Source organism: Muscardinus avellanarius, assembly GCF_963383645.1.
Source record: "Muscardinus avellanarius genome assembly, chromosome: 22".
Lineage (NCBI taxonomy): Eukaryota > Metazoa > Chordata > Mammalia > Rodentia > Gliridae > Muscardinus > Muscardinus avellanarius.
In genome coordinates, this window is record NC_137808.1 from 14785062 (window position 1) to 14801823 (window position 16762).

At 59.8% G+C, this 16762-nt stretch overlaps 1 protein-coding gene across 5 annotated transcripts in view; it reads right to left on the reverse strand.

Annotated features, from left to right (window-relative positions):
- Window positions 1-16762, reverse strand: part of IQSEC1 (IQ motif and Sec7 domain ArfGEF 1) — a gene marked incomplete at both ends in the record, with an annotated part of 173444 nt that overhangs the window by 17843 nt on the left and 138839 nt on the right. For all 5 annotated transcript variants that reach the window (XM_080718132.1, XM_080718131.1, XM_080718128.1 and 2 more), the window contains 6 exons: window positions 464-603; window positions 3017-3183; window positions 4224-4346; window positions 5780-5941; window positions 10964-12195; window positions 16264-16549. In XM_080718132.1, the coding sequence (XP_080574258.1) occupies window positions 464-603; window positions 3017-3183; window positions 4224-4346; window positions 5780-5941; window positions 10964-12189 (1818 nt within the window). The remainder of the gene's footprint in view (window positions 1-463; window positions 604-3016; window positions 3184-4223; window positions 4347-5779; window positions 5942-10963; window positions 12196-16263; window positions 16550-16762) is intronic.

Here is a 16762-nt window from a genome sequence, read left to right on the forward strand (position 1 = left end):
TTTTTAAACCAGGGTCCCATCAGTGCAGCCCAGAGCTAAACCATATGCCTCAAAACACCACTTACAAAGAGCCCCCATGTCGTACAATAAAACACCACACAGCGAATGGCTGTCACTCCCAAAAGTATAGGAGACGCTTAGAAAAGCCTTAGGCCCAGGGGTCGCGGGGACGCGCGCCCGTCATCCTGGTACTTGGGAGGCCCAGACAGGAGGACGACGGGTTCGAGGACGGCCTCGGCCACTTAGCGCGACTCTCCATAACCTGGCAAGACCCCCGTCTCCAAAGAGAAACAGAATAAGGGCCGGAGGTGTCGCTTGGGAAGGAGAAGCCTCTGGGTTCAAAATCCAGCGGCAAAGGAGAAAAAGCGAAGCAAGCCAGGGCCCGAAGTCATTGGCCAGCTCTGCTGGGGAGGGAGAGGGAGCTGGCTGGCAGCCCCCGCCCAGGGCCCGGAGCCCCACGTACCGGCTTCTTCCCCACAATCAGCTTCTCCACTTTCTGCACCTGAGACACGTGGTCCTCGTTCGTCTTCAGCTCCCGCTTCCGGATCCGCTCGTAGATTCCGATCAGCGTCTCCCGGGGGATGTCCTCACCATCGTCCACGCCTGGCGGGGACAGAGACCTGCGGTCAGGGAGGCCGGGCCGGGGCTCCGCTCAGCGCTGCTCCCGGTTTGCCGGCCTCGACGGCAAATCTGACGGTACAGCCTTCCCTGGATTCCAGCAGCGCCAGCGGCGAAGCGGAGGGGCACGTCCAGCCGTATATACACCTCCTCCTCCTCACTCTCCAGCCTGCACCGGGCATGCTGGCACACGCCTGTAATCCTAGTACTTGGGAGGCTGAGACAGGAGGATTGCGCGTTTGAGGCCTGCCTCAGCACCACAGTGAAACTCTGTTTCAAAATCAAAAAAATAAAAAGGGCCCGAAGTAACCTTAGCATGGTAACGCATGCCTGCAATCCCAGCACTTGGGCACAAGGGCCACAGGTTCGAGACCAGGCTCAGCAACTTGGTGAGGCCCTCAGCAACTCAGTGAGACCCTGTTTCAGAATAAAAGTTGAGGGCCGGGCGTGGTGGCGCACGTTCGTAATCCCAGCATTCGAGAGGCTTCGGACCAGAGGATGGCGGTCCGCGGCCGGCCTCAGCTACTTAGTGAGGCCCTCCGCAACTTAGTGAGACCCTGTTTCAAAATAAAGAATAAAAAATAGGGCTGGGAGTGGAGCTCGGAGGTCAAATGTCCCTGGGTTCCATCCCCAGTACCGCAAATAAATAAATAAATAAATAAATAAAAGAATAAAATAAAAGTAAATAAATAAATAAAGGAGCCAGGTGTGGTGGTGCACGCTTGTAATCCGAGCATGCCGGACGCTGAGACCTTAGGGTCGTGGTTTGTGGACAGCCTCAGCTATTTAGTGAGGCCCTCTGAAACTCAGTAAGACTCGGTTTCAAAATAAAGAATAAGCCGGGCGCGGCGGCGCGCGTTCAGAGCCAGCCGCGCCGGCTTAAGAGACCCTGTTTCCTAAGTATAAAAATAGGTCTGAGAGTGTAGCCCAGACATAGAAGGACTTCCAGGAACCCCAGTACCACCAAAAATAAATAAATAAAGAAAGAAAGAAAGAATAAAAAATAGGGCAGGGGGTGTAGCTCGGAGGTCGAATGCCCCTGGGTTTCATCCTCAGACCCGCAAAAAGAAAGAAAGAAAGAAAGAAAGAAAGAAAGAAAGAAAGAAAGAAAGAAAGAAAGAACAAACAGGGGTATAGCTCAGAGGCAGAATGTCCCTGATTCACCCCTCAGTAAGACAGATAGATTAGATAGATAGATGGATAGATAGATAGATAGATAGATAGATAGGTAGATGGATGGATGGATGGACGGACGAAGAGCTGGGAGTCTAGCTTAAAGGTCGAACACCCCTGGCTTCAATCCCCAGTAGCAGAAAGAAAAAAAAAACAAAGTAAAAATAACACCATCCAGACTACTGGGATGACAGGGCGGCTTGATGGATACATACCCTGAAGCCGGGACCCCAAACCTCAGACCCCGAGGCCATCCCACCCTGGCTCCTCCCATCCGGGGTTGGGCCAGGGAGAGAGGACGCCGCCCTGCTTCCTTCCCCGTGTGGGGTCTCCAGATGGTTTTCACTCTCTCCCAGTGAGGCGATTTCCCAGGAACCCCGAACCTATGGAGGCCTCCCCAGCAGGGGGCGGGCAAGGACCCCTTGAGCCCCAGGAGGATGGCGGCCAAGGGAGACTGAGTAACAGCCTCAGTTTATAAAACTGAGAAGCAGCCGGCTGCCTTGAAATGAAACATAAAAGGCCGGGGTGCAACCCCACGGGGTGCTTGTGGGCCTGGTCCCCGGCGCTGCAATAATCCTCATTATCACAGGAATGACAACAGCCAGGCATGGTGGTGCACACGATTAGTTCCACTACGAGGGAGGCTGACACAGGAGGACACAGGTTCGAGACCAGCCTTGGCAATTCAGTGAGGCCCTCAGCAGCTTAGCAAGACCCCCGTATGCAAAATACAAAAGTAAGCCGGGCGTGGTGGCGCACGCTGCTCGTCATCCCCGCGCTCGGGAGGCTGAGACAGGAGGATGGCGCGGGTTCGAAGCCAGCCTCGGCTACTTAGCGAGGCTCTCGGCAACTTAGTGAGACCCTGTTTCCAAATAAAATAGAAAAATAGGTCTGGGAGTAGAGCTGGGAGATAGGAAGCCTCTGGGTTCCACGTCAGTAACACACACACACACACACACACACACACACACACACACACACTACTGAAAACTGGGCTGGGGGTGGAACTCAAAGGTGGAAGAATCCTCCTGGGTTCAATCTTCAAAACCAAGAAAAAAATTAAGTGGAAATCATCACGTCCCCGAGGTGCGAGGCTCCCTGAGCCCTTGGGGTGAGCCCGGCTGTCCCTGTGCGCCTGGGGGTGCTCGGCGCTCTTTCTGGTGCCCCGTGCCCTCGGCGCCAGCCCCAGCTCGGCGTCTGGAAGCTGCCGGCGCGGACGGCTCACCCCGGAGGTTCTTGACGAAGTCTTCCAGCTTCATCTTACGCTCGGGCTTCACGTTGGGGCTGTACATGTCCGTGTTGAGCAGGATGATGGCAAATGCCAGGATGAAGATGGTGTCGGGGTTCCGGAACTGGCGCACCACCCCGGGGTTGCAGATACAGTACCGCTGGCTGGGGGCGGAGGAGAGGGCGGGTCAGGGTCCGGCTCGGCGGCACCCAGCAGCCCCGGGCGGCCCACCCAGGCCACCCGCCTGGCTCTCCCAGGGTCTACCCAGCATGGCACGGCCCCGCTGGGACGGGGCCTGGCGTGGGTGTCCAGAGCCCATGCGGCCGGAACATCTCAGTAGCGCTGGGGGTTGAACACAGGAGCATCCTAACTCCAAGTTACACCCCAGCCCTGTTTACTTTTTATTTGGCAACAGGGTCTCACTGAGTTGCGGAGGGTCTCACTAAGGAGCTGAGGCTGTCCGCGAACCGCGATCCTCCAGTCTCAGCCTCCCGAATGCTGGGATGACAAGCGTGCGCCGCCACGCCCGGCTTACACCTGGCACTCTTGATTCTGTTTTATTTATTTATTATTATTTTTAATTATTATTTTTTGGGGGGGTGGTACTGGGATTCCTGGAAGCCCTTCTACCTCCGGGCTACACTCCCAGACCTATTTTTACATTTTTATTTGGAAACAGGGTCTCCTAAGCCAGCGCTGGCTTCGAACCTGCGCCATCCTCCTGTCTCCGCCTCCCAAGCGCGGGGATGACAAGCGTGCGCCACCACGCCCGGCTATTTTTAATTTTTTTGCAGTACTGGGGATGGAACCCAGGGGCATTCGACCTCCGAGCTGCACCCCCGGCCCTATTTTATATTCTTTATTTTGAAACCGGGTCTCACTGAGTTGCAGAGGGCCTCGCTAAACAGCTGAGGCTGCCGGAGAACCGTGATCTCCGGTCTCAGCCTCCCGAATGCTGGGATTGCAAGCGTGCGCCACCGCGCCCAGGTTATTTATTTATTTTGTAGCTTGTTTCCTTCTGTGTAAAGGTGGAATGAGTACGGCCCCCTCCACCACCCCATGTGACCAAGGAACAAGGGGTGGGGCCAGCGCTTGGAACTCAAGAATGCCACAGGCGACAGGGATGTGGAGGGACCCGGTCCTGACCTGTCACGGCCCCCGAGGCTGGGGACACTCGGCCCGCCCCGCTCTGCCCAGGCCCCACCTGAAGGCTTCAATGAGGCGCTCCACCTTCTGGGCCTCCCCCTGGACGCGGATGTGTGCCTGGAACTTCCGGAGAGCCTCGTCCAGCTCCATGGCCGAGAAGTCCATCTCATCCACCACGCAGCTGGAAAACAGAGCCTGCGTGAGCGGCCCCAGAAGCGTAGGGTAGCCGGCTGGGTGCCCCCCACTCCCGGGGACAGGCCGCTTGCTCTGGGCTCTCCAGAGTCAGAAAAGAGCCCTCAGAACCTTGCCGAAGATCCCGGGGAGCCCCAAAACTACAGGGAGTATGGGGTTCAGCTTATGTGGTGTGTGTGTGTGTGTGTGTGTGTGGCACTGGGCATGGAACTCAGGGGCTTTCTACCTCTGGGCTACACTCACAGACCTATTTTATACTTTATTTAGAAACAGGGTCTTACTAAGTTGCCGAGAGCCTCACTAAGTAGCTGAGGCTGGCTTCGAACCTGCGCGATCCCCCTGTCTCGGCCTCCCAAGTACTGGGAAATAACTCAGGTTATGAGGGTGGGGGGCTGGGACTGACAGGTGCCTCCCAGAGCATCATGGGAGGAGGGACCTGGGGGGGCGGGCGAGCAAGTGGCTTCCGATTGGCCGCAGCCTTCTCTGGCCCTGGCCCCAGAACCACCTTCCAGTCCCTCTGGTGGACAGAGGCCCCTGAACATGGAAGACGGTGGCCAGCAGGATTCCCGAGGGGAGGTGTTTCCCTCCACAGGGCCGGGTGGCTGGGGCCTGCTCCCTGCTCCCAGACCCTTCTCTCCATTGGGGGCTGCTGCCCTCCTCGAAGGCCACATCCTGGGGAAGGAGCAGGCCGGGACCTTCCCCGCTGCCCCCCAAGGAGCCTCCTGCAGCCCAAGGCCACCGCTATTTTCTGACCAGAGGACAATGGCCGGACTTCCCGTGGGTCCTGGAGGGGGCGGGGCTGCAGCCATTCATAGGGAGCCCGAGGCCGCTCCTCCCACCTGCTCAGGAGAGGGTGGGGGGCCTGACCAGATGGCGGGGCAGGTGCACGGGCCGCCTGCGTTTCCCAAAGAAGGGCGCAGCTCCACTGCCGGTCGCCTGACCCTATGTCCCTGGGTGTGTGTGGTTTCTTTTGGTTTTGATTTGGAAACTGGGGGGGGGGGGGACCCGGGGGCATCCTACCTCTGAGCTACACCCCAGCCCGATTTTGTCTTTTCTTCGGAAACAGGATCTCGCTAAGTTGCGAGGGCCTTTCTCTGTCGCCGAGTGTGGCCTCCGACCTGCAATCCTCCTGTCTCAGCCTCCCGGGGACTGGGACTGGAGGGGTGCGCTATCGCGCCCGACTACATACTGACTTTCTGGGGTCCCACAGCAGGAACAGTGTGTCCAGTGTGAGATCATTCAATAGCTGGGGGAGGGTCTGCGCGGACTGCGAATGCTAGGTCTCTTGACCTAAGGCACCTAAGCACGGGGGCTGTGGGGCCCCCGGGGGGCTGGACCCCGCGGATACCCAGGGACGACCTGGATGTCCCGTGTCCGGGCTGCAGGGCCTGGCGGGGTCCCCCGCAGCCCCGGTCCACTCACTCGAGCACGTCGCGGTTGAACTGTTTCTGCCGGTTCCCCAGGAACTCGCCGATCATCTGGCGGCTGAGACCCTTGCGCTGCAGAAGGAAGTGGGCCACGCCCACCGGCGTGTCGGGCACGAAGCCCCGCTCGATCAGGTACTGCACCCCCTTCTCGGGCTTCCTGGGGGGACGAGGACAAGCTCAGCCCGGGTGGGGGCACGGTCTCCCCAGATGGGTGGCCGGTGTCCTCCCTCCCGGGTGTCCCGGACCTCGGCCGCCCCGTCCCTGTCTCGCCCCCTCTGTGGGCAGCGAGGGCCCTGGATGGTGGAGCTGCCCCGGTCCGGCATCATCCCGTCTTGACCCAAGGCCCAGATGTGGGCGCCCCGGGGTCAGCGCCTTCACCCAGGCCGGCCTGTGTTCAAATTTTTTAAATTTTGCTTCTGTTTTTGTTTGTTTGTGGCGCTGGGGAATGAACCCAGGGACATTCGACCTCTGAGCTGCACCCCCCAGCCCTATTTTATTTTTTATTTTAATATTTTTGGAAACAGGATTTCCCTAAATTGCAGAGGGCCTCACTAAGTGGCTGAGGCTGGCCTAGAACCTGTGATCCTCTAGTCTCAGCCTCACTGGGATTGGATGTCTGTTTGTTTTTGTTTTGTGGTCCTGGGGTGGAGCCCAGGGGCTTTTCTACCTCCGGGCTATACTCCCAGACCTTTTTATATTTTATTCGGAAACAGGGTCTCACTGAGCTGCCGAGAGCCTCACTAAGTAGCTGAGGCTGGCTTCGAACCTGCGCGATCCTCCTGTCTCAGCCTCCCAAGTGCGGGGATTACAGGCGTGCGCCACCACGCCCGGCAAGTTCTTTTTTTGAAACGTGATCTTGCTAAATAGCTGAAGCTGGCCTTCCACCTGTGATCCTCCTGTCTCGGCCTCCCAAGCCCTGGGTTTGCGGGCCTGTGCCACTAGGGTGGGCTGGCGCCTCACCAGCAGGAGTCTCTCGGTGCCAGGGTTCTGGTAGGGATGGCATGGGCCAAGTGTCAAAGGCTGATGGGGCCTGGGGCCAGGCAGAGGTGATCCCCGCTGGACTGGCCAGCTGCCTGCAGGCTCAGGCGGGCTGTGAGCTCCACCTGCCAGACCCTGGAGCAGATTCTGCCTCGGTGTGACACTCCGGCCACCCGGACCACCAGCGCTCTCCTCTGGTCTCTGACGTCTGTCTGTCTGTCTGTCTGTGGTAGGGCCGGTCCTCCACGGAGCTGGCAGAATGGTCCAAAAGAGGACTTTGAAAAAGACTACATGTGCTGGGCCTGGTGACCCACACCTGCCATCCAGTCCTCGGGAGGCCGAGACAGGAGGATTGCAGACTCGAGGCCAGCCCCAGCCACTTAGCGGGGCCCTCTGCAATGGAGTGAGACCCTGTTTCAAAATCAGAAGGGCTGAGGGTGTAGCTTGGAGGGAGAACGCCCCTGGGGTTCAATCCCTAGGACCGCAAGGCCAAAGGCCGCGTGCGGGGGCTCAGGGGAGCCCATGGGGCCGTTCAGGAACTGTGTGGAGTCTTCAATGCCGGGCTCTGCCATCGGGCCCCTCTGGCTCCCTGGCCTGGTTAACAGTCGAGTGGGTCCTCCGGGGACTGTTTCCCGCCATCTGTGAGAGGCCCACTGAGGCCCGAGGGGCAGCATGCCCCAGTCCCCAAGTGGCCGACCGAGGTGAGGACCAGTGTCCACGCGGCCCAGACGGCTCCCGCCCACCCTCTGCTTCCGCCTGCGTGCACAACGGCCTCTTGGCTGCAAGGTGACCCTGCTATTTTTAACCGGGACGGCCACGCATGCGTACCTTGGCCCCAGAAGCTTGGCAGGCAGCAGCCACCAGCCACCAGCCAGCTGGCTCCTGGCAGAGACACGGGGACAGAGTGCCCTGTCCCACACCTGCGCGGGGCCCGGGCCGGCCCCTCTGCATGGCGCGGGGCCGTCCTGAGGGCCTCACCTGGCTGGGCCTGCGCCCCGGGGAGCTTGTCCGTCTTGTCCCCTCCGCCCCTCCCACGTTTGCACAGATGCCCGGAGCTGGGAAGAGGGCAAGGTGCCTGTGACCGGGCACAGGGCAACGGGGACGGGGCAGTGACCCGAGGTGGCCCCGCACACCAGCACCCAGGTCAGAGCCGACCAGGGCGCGGGGCTGCTGCCGGTGGGCAGAGGCCCTCTCTGCTTGGGCCCAGTGATGGAGGTGTGTGTGCGCGAGCGTGTGTGTGTTACTGGGGACGGAAGCCAGGGGTGTTCTACCTCCGAGCTACGCCGCCCCCCAGCCCTGTTTTAATTTTTTGTTTTGAAACAGGGTCCTGCTAGGTTACTAAGAGCCTCGCTAAGTAGCTGAGGCTGTCCGCGAACCTGCGATCCTCCTGTCTCAGCCTCCCAAGTGCTGGGAGCGTAGGCTCGTACCACGGCGGCTGGCTAGGATCAATTTTTTTCCCTATTTTTTTATTCTTTATTTTGAAACAGCGTCTCACTGAGTTGCAAAGGGCCTCACTAAGTAGCTGAGGCTGTCCGCAAACCGCGATCCTCCTGTCTCAGCCTCCCAAGTACTGGGATTAGAAGCGTACCCCTCCACGCCCCCCCTTGGGTTCACCGATTCTGCAGCCACGGCAGAGGGCGCTGTGTGCACTCCTGGGCGACCCGGAGCTCCTGCCTGGGCCTCTCAGAGCCCGGGTCCCCCACCTCCTTTAGGACACAACGCACAGCACGTATTAGCCGGGGCCTGGCGCCTTACGCACCGGCTGCACAGGGCCACCCTTGCCACCATTTTAATACTGGGGGGATTGAAGCCAGGGACATTCTACCTCCTAGCCAAACCCTCAGCCATATATATATATTAGTGTGTGTGGTGTGTGTGTGTGTGTGTGTGTGTGTGTGTGTGTGGTTATTGGGGATGGAACCCAGGGGCATTCTACCTCTGAGCTGCACCCCTAGCCCTATTATTTATTTATTTATTTATTTATTTATTTATTTTGGTGGTACTGGGGTTCCTGGAAACCCTTCTACCTCCGGGCTACACTCCCAGACCTATTTTATATATATTTTTTGGAAACAGGGTCTCTTAAGCTGGCTTCGAACCAGCGCGATCCTCCTGTCTCTGCCTCCCAAGCCTCCCAAGCGCGGGATTACAAGCGTGCGCCACCACGCCCGGCTAGTCTTTTATCTTTTTTTAAAACAGGGTCTCACTGAGTTGCAGAGGGCCTCGCTAAGTAGCTGAGGCTGTCCGCGAACTGCGATCCTCCGGTCGGTCTCTGCCTCCCGAATGCTGGGATTACGAGCGTGCGCCACCGCGCCTGGCGGCCTATTTTATTTTGAAACAGTGCCTTGCTCTGTTGTGGAGCCTGGCCTTGCCCTGCGATCCTCCGTCTCGGCCTCCCAGGCCCTGGGATCACAGGCCGGTGCACCACACCGGCTGTTATCAGCCATTTTTACTGCTGTGGCTGCTCCATCTACCAAGCCACTGGCCAGGGTGCTCTGAAAGCCCGGGGCCCTCGAAGCCTGTTTCCTTGGCACCCACCGGCATCACAAAAGCCCAGTGGAGCCCAACAGCAGCCGCTGGACCAGGGACTGTGTGCCCATTGTTCGGCGGTGGCCGCTGAGGCTCGGGGACACAGGGATTCCAAGCGTGCACCACCACCCCCAGTCCCCTAAAGTATAGATTCTAGTCAGGCACGGTGGCGCATACCTGTAATCCCAACACTTGCAAGGCTAAGGCAGGAGAATGACAAGTCTAAGGTCAACCCTACCTACCTAGTGAGACCCTCAATAACCCAGGGAGACCGTTTCAAAATAAAAAGTAGGTGTGGTGGCACACACTTGCAACCCCAGTACTTGGGAGGCTGAGATAGGAGGATTTGCAGGTTGGAGGCCAGCCTCAGCAATGTATCAAGGCTCTCAGCAAACTAGTGAGAACCTGTTTCAAAATGAAAGAACAATCCGGGCGTGGTGGCGCAGGCTTGGAATCCCAGCATTTGGGAGGCAGAGACGGGAGGATCGCGGTTCGAGGACAGCCTCAGCTACTTAGTGAGGCCCTCTGCAACTCAGTGAGACCCTGCCTCAAAATAAAGAATAAAGCTGGGCGCGGTGGGCACGCTCGTCATCCCCGCGCTTGGGAGGAAGAGACAGGAGGATGGCGCAGGTTCGAAGCCGGCCACGTGCGCTGGATCAGGAGACCCTGTTTCCAAATTAAAAAAAAAAAATGTAAAAAATAGGTCTGGGAGTGTAGCCCGGAAGTAGAAGGGCTTCCAGGAACCCCAGCACCACCAAAGTAAATAAATAAATAAATAATAAAATAAAGAATAAAAATGTGGCTGGGGGTGTAGCTCAGAGGTAGAATGTCCCCGGGTCCCATCTCCAGTACCGCAAAAATAAGTAGATAAATAAAAATAAATAAGTAAACAAAAACTAGGACTGGGGTTGTAGTTCAGAGGTAGAATGCCCTTGTATAAGATAAAAAGCAACGAAAAAAGAGAGAATTGATGAGACCAGGGCTGGTGGTCAAGGGTGACCGTTTCCAGGCCTCCTGCGCCCTGACTGGACTCCCCTGGTCCGCTCTACTGGGGCCCCTGGGCGTGCCCGCCTGGCAGCTCCTCCGCGGGTCCCCGGGATGGCGGGAGAGCACCCCAGCTCCGCCCCGTCCGGGGATCAGGGAAGCGCAGGGGGGTGGCCTGGTCCCCCGCCCCGCTCACTCCCAGCTGGTGTCAGCAACCGCCGGAAGCCTGGTCACACCCCAGGGGGACCACCCCAGGACACGATGAGCCAAGTCCCAGGGGCCCCAGCGTGGAAGGAGCGTCCCTCCTCCCCTTCCTCTGGCTATTTTTGGGCCTACTAAGAATAGCTTGCTTTAGACACGGCCTCCCCCCTGCGAGCCCCGAGGGGGCATCCACTGGAGGCCCGGGCCTCCGTCCTCCTCTGGGACACGGCCCGCCCATGCTTGCTCAAACACCCGGCGGCGTGCTCTGGATCGGCCCCTGAGGCCGACGTCCACGCCCCCTGGCGTGGGGAACACAGGAGCGGATGTGGCGGCCAGGGCCCCTCTCTCCAGGGGGAGCCTTCGGCCCGCCCGCAGGGTGGTGGGGCGAGCGCCCTGCGACCCGCAGGTCACGGTCTGGCTCTGAACCTCAACCCGGGGCCGAGCAAAGGCCCGGGGGCCGGTGGGGACGCGGCCCGGCCGTACTCACTTGTTGAAGAGGTTGAGGCCGATGCGGTAGTGCCGCTTGCGGATGACGTCGTTGCTGAAGGCGGGCGAGTCCCAGCTGTTGCGGGCCTCCTTGTGATAGGTCTGCTTCGTGAGCGTCTGCTCGCGCAGGCTGTCGCGGGACGAGGACTCGGAGCTGCAGTTGATGGTGTCGTTGGAGTTGGACGTGCTGTTCACGCTGTCGTTGTCGCCGTCCGAGTAGTCGGACTCGGACTTGCTCTGGCGGTTGGCCGAGCCGTTGATGGCCAGGTGGCCGTCCAGGGGCCTGGGCGGCCGGGGCCGCGGCTCGGGCTCGTCCCGATGGTGGGCCTTGGGCGGGCCGTGCTTGGGGCTGCCGGGCTGGCCGGCCAGGCCGCGCTCGTAGGCGCCCTGCCTCTTGAGCGAGCCGCGGTCCGAGCGGTCGCTGAGGTCCACGGAGCTGTCGCTGGGCGGCTCGATGGTGAGCAGGGGCAGGTGGTCCACGCGCAGGCGCGGCTCGGGCCGCTCCAGCGAGGGCGTGCTGTGACAGCTGGTGTCCGTGTCCCCCTTGCCGTCCTTGTGGGCCAGGGCCCAGTAATCCTGGACGGCGCCGCCGGCCCGGAGCCGCAGGTCCGACTCGGTGCTGGCGGGCCGGTCCCCGGGCTGCGACAGCGGCAGGGGCGGCGACAGCTCCTCCTCGTCTATGTACAGGGTGACGTCACTGTACGAGGCCGTCATCTCCCCCAGCTTGTGGCGGTCCAGGCCGTGCAGGGCCGGCTGGGGCTCGGCATCCCGGGCCCGCGCCACGTCGGGCCCCGGCGCCTCCTCGCCGGGGTGCAGACTACGGCAGTTGAGCGCGTCGTCGATGGACTCGGCCAGGGACTTCACCTGCCGGGAGAAGGCGTCCTCCAGCTCCGTGATGGCGTCCGTGAAGTCGCTGGCCGGGGCCGGGGACTGCAGCGCGGGCGGCTCGCCCAGGGCGCCGCACTCGGGGGCCCCGAGCGGCGGATCGTCGTTGGCCAGGGCCACCTGCTTGCCCTCGAAGTACGAGCTGTGCACTTTCTCGGGACCCTCGAAGGAAAACTGCATCCTCATGTTGGATAACACAATGCGGCGGGACATGCGGTTCTCGGACATGGAACTGCGCAGACGCTCGAAGTTCTTGTTCATCTGGTACTGGCGGAACGCCGTCTGGATGGTGCGGGCCGCATGGCGGGTCACGAGGCGCCCCCCATATTTGCGTTCAAGCATCTCCACCTGGCGGGTGAGGGACAGGATGAGCCCGGGGCCCTGGCGCGGCCGGCCGCCGGCCTCCTGGGGACCCTGTGGGGCTCTGATCTGGCGGCTGCTGGGGCGGGTTTTGGGTGAAATATGGGCTCCAGGGCAAGTAAGACAGAAATACACCAAGAGCTGGTTGTGGTGGCGCGGTTTTGTCATCCCAGCATTTGGGAGGCTGAGGCAGGAGGGCCGCGCAGGTTCGAAGCCGGCCTCAGCTGGCTTAAGAGACCCTGTTTCCAAATAAAAATATAAAATAGGTCTGGGAGTGTAGCCTGGAGGCGGAAGGGCCCTGGGTTCCATCCCCAGTACCACCAAAATAAATAAATAAAGAAAGAAAGAAATAGAATAGAAAATATGGCTGGGAGGCCGGGCGTGGTGGCGCACGCTTGTCATCCCCGCGCTCGGGAGGCTGAGACAGGAGGATCGCGCAGGTTCGAAGCCAGCCTCAGCTACTTAGTGAGGCTCTCGGCAACTCAGTGAGACCCTGTTTCCAAATAAAATAGAAAATAGGTCTGGGAGTGTAGCCCGGAGGTAAACAGCCCCTGGGTTCCATCCGCAGTACCACACACACACACACACACACACACACACACACACACTAAGTACACCAAGCTCCAAGCTCCAATGGAGGCAAGGGTGGTCCCTGCGGACTTCCCAGAGCTTTATAGGGTGGTGGGAAGCCGGGCGCAGTGGCGCATACCTGTAATCCCAGTACTTGGGAGGCTGAGACAGGAACGTGACAGATTCAAGGCCGGTCTCAGCAACTCCATGAGGCCCTCAGTGACTTAGCGAGAGCCTGTTTCCAAATAAAAATTAAATAGGGCCGGGCGCGGCGGCGCATGCTCATAACCTTAGTACTGAGACAGGAGGAACCAGGTTCGAGGCCAGCCTCGGCTACTTAGTGAGGCCCTCTGCAACTCAGTGACACCCTGTGTCAAAATGAAGAATAAAAAATAGGGCTGGGGGTGTAGTTCGGAGGTCGAATGCCCCTGGGTTCCATCCCCAGACCCACAAGTAAATAAATAAATAAATAAATAAATAAATAAATAAATAAACAAACAAACAAAATAGAGCTGGGACTGTAGCTCAGAGGTAGAATACCCCTGGGTTCTTTCCCCAGTAATACCAAAATCAGGAAAACAGACACACCTCAGTTTGGGGAGCCCTCCAGACCCCAAATACATTGGCTTTTCTGGGCCCGGCAGGGGGGCAGAAGAGTCAAGGTTGGGGGGTCTGATACCCTTGCCAAGTTCAGCTGGGCCCGGGGACAGCTGGGGCGGGGGTTCTGTTTTTCCTCTTGCCCTGAAATTGCTGTCCACCATCCAAAGAGCTCATCCTGCCCCTGACTCTGAGCAGCGAGGTCTCTTCTGGGTGCTGTGGGTGGAACTCAGAAAGCCCACGGGGCCACCGAGGGGCTCTGGGCCCCCCACCAGCCTGGGCGCGGCGTGGCCACACACCACCACTGGCTCAGGCCTGGACCCACGCCAGGCCCTCCCCCTTGGCCCGGGCCTCGCACCCTGACAGCCACCTGGCTTCCGTGGGCCAGCAACCGAGAGAAAAGCCCGCCACGGGCAGGCCTGTCGCCTCGCCACGGCTAAAGGACAGTCCCTGACGCCCACCTGGGGCCACCTGCTCTCAGGGACGGGAAACCACCGCGAGGCCTGGAGGTCGGGGGCCCAGAGAGACAACGCACTGGACCTCCCACCAGGGTCCTTTTACCAAAATGGGCGGCTACGATGTCCAAAATACTCGAGTCCTCAGGGAGGTGGGCGCCCCATTGTCCACCCAGCAAGGCCCACGGGATCGGCTTCATTGCCACTTTCACCCTGCCTGCTGGGAAGCTCAGCAGAGCACAGTTGAGCCTTGGTACTGAGCGGGTCTCAGCCTCAGGGCGTTTGCACTGGCCATCATCTCTTCCTAGAGCACCCGGTTCCAGTACCCACCACCTCCACCAGATCCCACACTCACATACTATTTCTCTCCCCAGTCTTACAATCTCTTTCTGGAACTAAATTGTCTCTGTCTTATGTGTGCGTGTGCACGTGTGTGTGTGTGTGCTTGTGTTTGTACTGGGGACTAAACCCAAGGCCATTCTACCCCCCCAGCCCTGAGCTACATCCTGGACCCTGCCCCCCTTTTTCTTTTTTCTTTCTTTCTTCTTTTCTTTTTTCTTTTGGTGGTCCTGGGGTTCCTGGAAGCCCTTCTACCTCCGGGCTACGCTCCCAGACCTATTTTGTATTTTATTTGGAAACAGGGTCTCTTAAGCTTTGAACCTGCGCGATCCTCCTGTCTCTGCCTCCCAAGCGCGGGGATGACAAGCGTGCCCACCACGCCCGGCTTTTATTATTATTATTATTTTTTACAGTACAGGGGATGGAACCCAGGGGCATTCTACCTCCGAGCTCCACCCCCTGCCCTATATTTAAAAAAAAAAAATACTTTTTCAAAACAGCCTCACTAAGTAGCTGAGGCTGCCCGCGAACTGCGCCGCTCCGATCTCCGCCTCCCGAGTGCCGGGCTTACCAGCGTGCGCCACCGCGCCCGGCTCCCTTTTTCCTTTGAAACAGACCCCCTCCAGGTTGGAGAGACTGCCATATTGTTCCGGCTGTCCTTAACCCCAGGATCCTCCCGTCTCCGTCTCTCTCATCTCCTACCACATTTGTTTTTTTTGCGACACTCGGGACTGAACCCCCAGCCTCATGCATGCCGGGCTGGCGCTCGGCCCCGGCGAGTTCTCTCTGGATCGCCGGCTTGCTTGGTCCGACTCCGGAACCACCTGCCGGCTCTGAAGCAGCCGCCGTCCCTCCGGCCCTGCCCGGCGCCCGGGGCCCCCTGCGCGTGTGCCTGGTACCCGTGGAATGCGAGGAACAGCTGTGGCCGCACGAGGCCCGTATTTAGCGCATGATCACCCCCCGGGCCCCAGGGAGCCCTGACCTTCCTCGTTTCTATTTTAACGGTCTCGCCGCAGATGTCTTTTGCCATCGATATTTTGTGAGCCGCTGCGGATTGGGGGCCCCCGTGCTTGGCCTGGAGTGAGGCTGAGGGCCCCAGGGTGAGGCACGGGCTGCAGCTAAGTGGCCAGGACCTGTCGGAGGGACCTGGGGTGTCTGGGAGCCCCCCAAAGCAGGTCAGGCTTCCTCGCCTGTCACTGTGAGGTGCTGGCCACCGTCCAGTACCTCTGGCCTCTCCTGAAGCCAGCGGCTGCTAAAAGACTCCTTTGAGCTGTGGTGAGGCACAGCCCAGGGCTTGACAAATCCCAGGACTGGGGAGGCTGAGATGGGAGGATCAGAGGTTCGAGGCTAGCCTCAGTAACTTAGCGAGGCCCTCGGCATCTCAGTGAGACCCTGTTTCCAGATAAAAGGGATAAAATAATGCCCCTGGGTTCACCCAAAGGGGGTTAGAAAAAAAGAAAGGAAAAGAGATCGATTCATGTAGCAACTGGCTCAGGGATCTGTTATTAGGACTGGTATTAAAGGGCCCACTGCGTGACCCCCCAGGCAGGCTGTGCTGGATGTCTTGGCCCCTGACCCTCTCCACAGGAGGGACAACACCCCCTGCCACTCCCGGCAGGGGGCAGCCTCCAGTGCTTGAGGTGGGAGGCAGCCCAGCAGGGAGGCCGGCCAGTGTGAGGCGTCTTCCCGAGTCACCAGCAGCCTGGTCACTGAGGACTGAACCCAGGGGCATTCGACCTCCGAGCTACACCCTCAGCCCTATTTTTTATTCTTTATTTTGAAACAGGGTCTCACTGAGTTGCGGAGGGCCTCGCTAAGTAGCCGAGGCTGTCCGCGAACCGCGATCCTCCGGTCCCGGCCTCCCGAGTCCTGGGATGACAAGCGTGCGCCCCCGCGCCTGGCTGGCTGTTTTGTCAGGGTCTCCCCAGGTTGCAGAGAGGACATGGGTTTTCCCTGGGTACCGTCCCAATGCCACCCGGCTCTGCCTGGATCGCACCCAAGGCTGCGATCCTCCAGTCTCAGCCTCCCGGGTCCTGGATGCCAGGTGCCGTGCCCACCCCCTGCCCCGTGCGGCCCAGGGGCTGCGGCCACCTACCTGCTTGTCCTGCAGGTCAGAGGAGAGCTCATAGCTCTCAGACAGCGACCGTGAGCGCTTGATGGCCTCCTCCTCGGCCTGCTTGCGGAGGATGGAGGCGGAGTGCTGGAGTTTGGGCCTGCGGGCGCGCTGCTGCCCGGGCCCCGCGTACAGCCCATAGGCGGCGGCCGCGTGCTCGTAGTGGTCCGGACTCAGGCTGGAACCGGCCACCAAGGGGCCCTGGTGGTAGGCCGAGGGGCTGTCCAGCGACGTGCCAGTGTCGCTGCTGGGGGCCTCGCCCTCGACGCTGCAGAGGGAGAAAGGGGAGAAGCCGCCGTGAGCCAGGCAGAGCCGGAGCCCCGACACCCCCTCCCTGCGGCTGAGCCCGCCATGGGATCCTCGGCCCTGGCCAGCACTTCCAGTGGCTCTCATCACGCCCAGATTACACTTTTCACACCCCCCAAAAATCGTGTGTGTGTGTGTTTTACTGGGGATTGAACGCAGGGACATTCTACCTTCA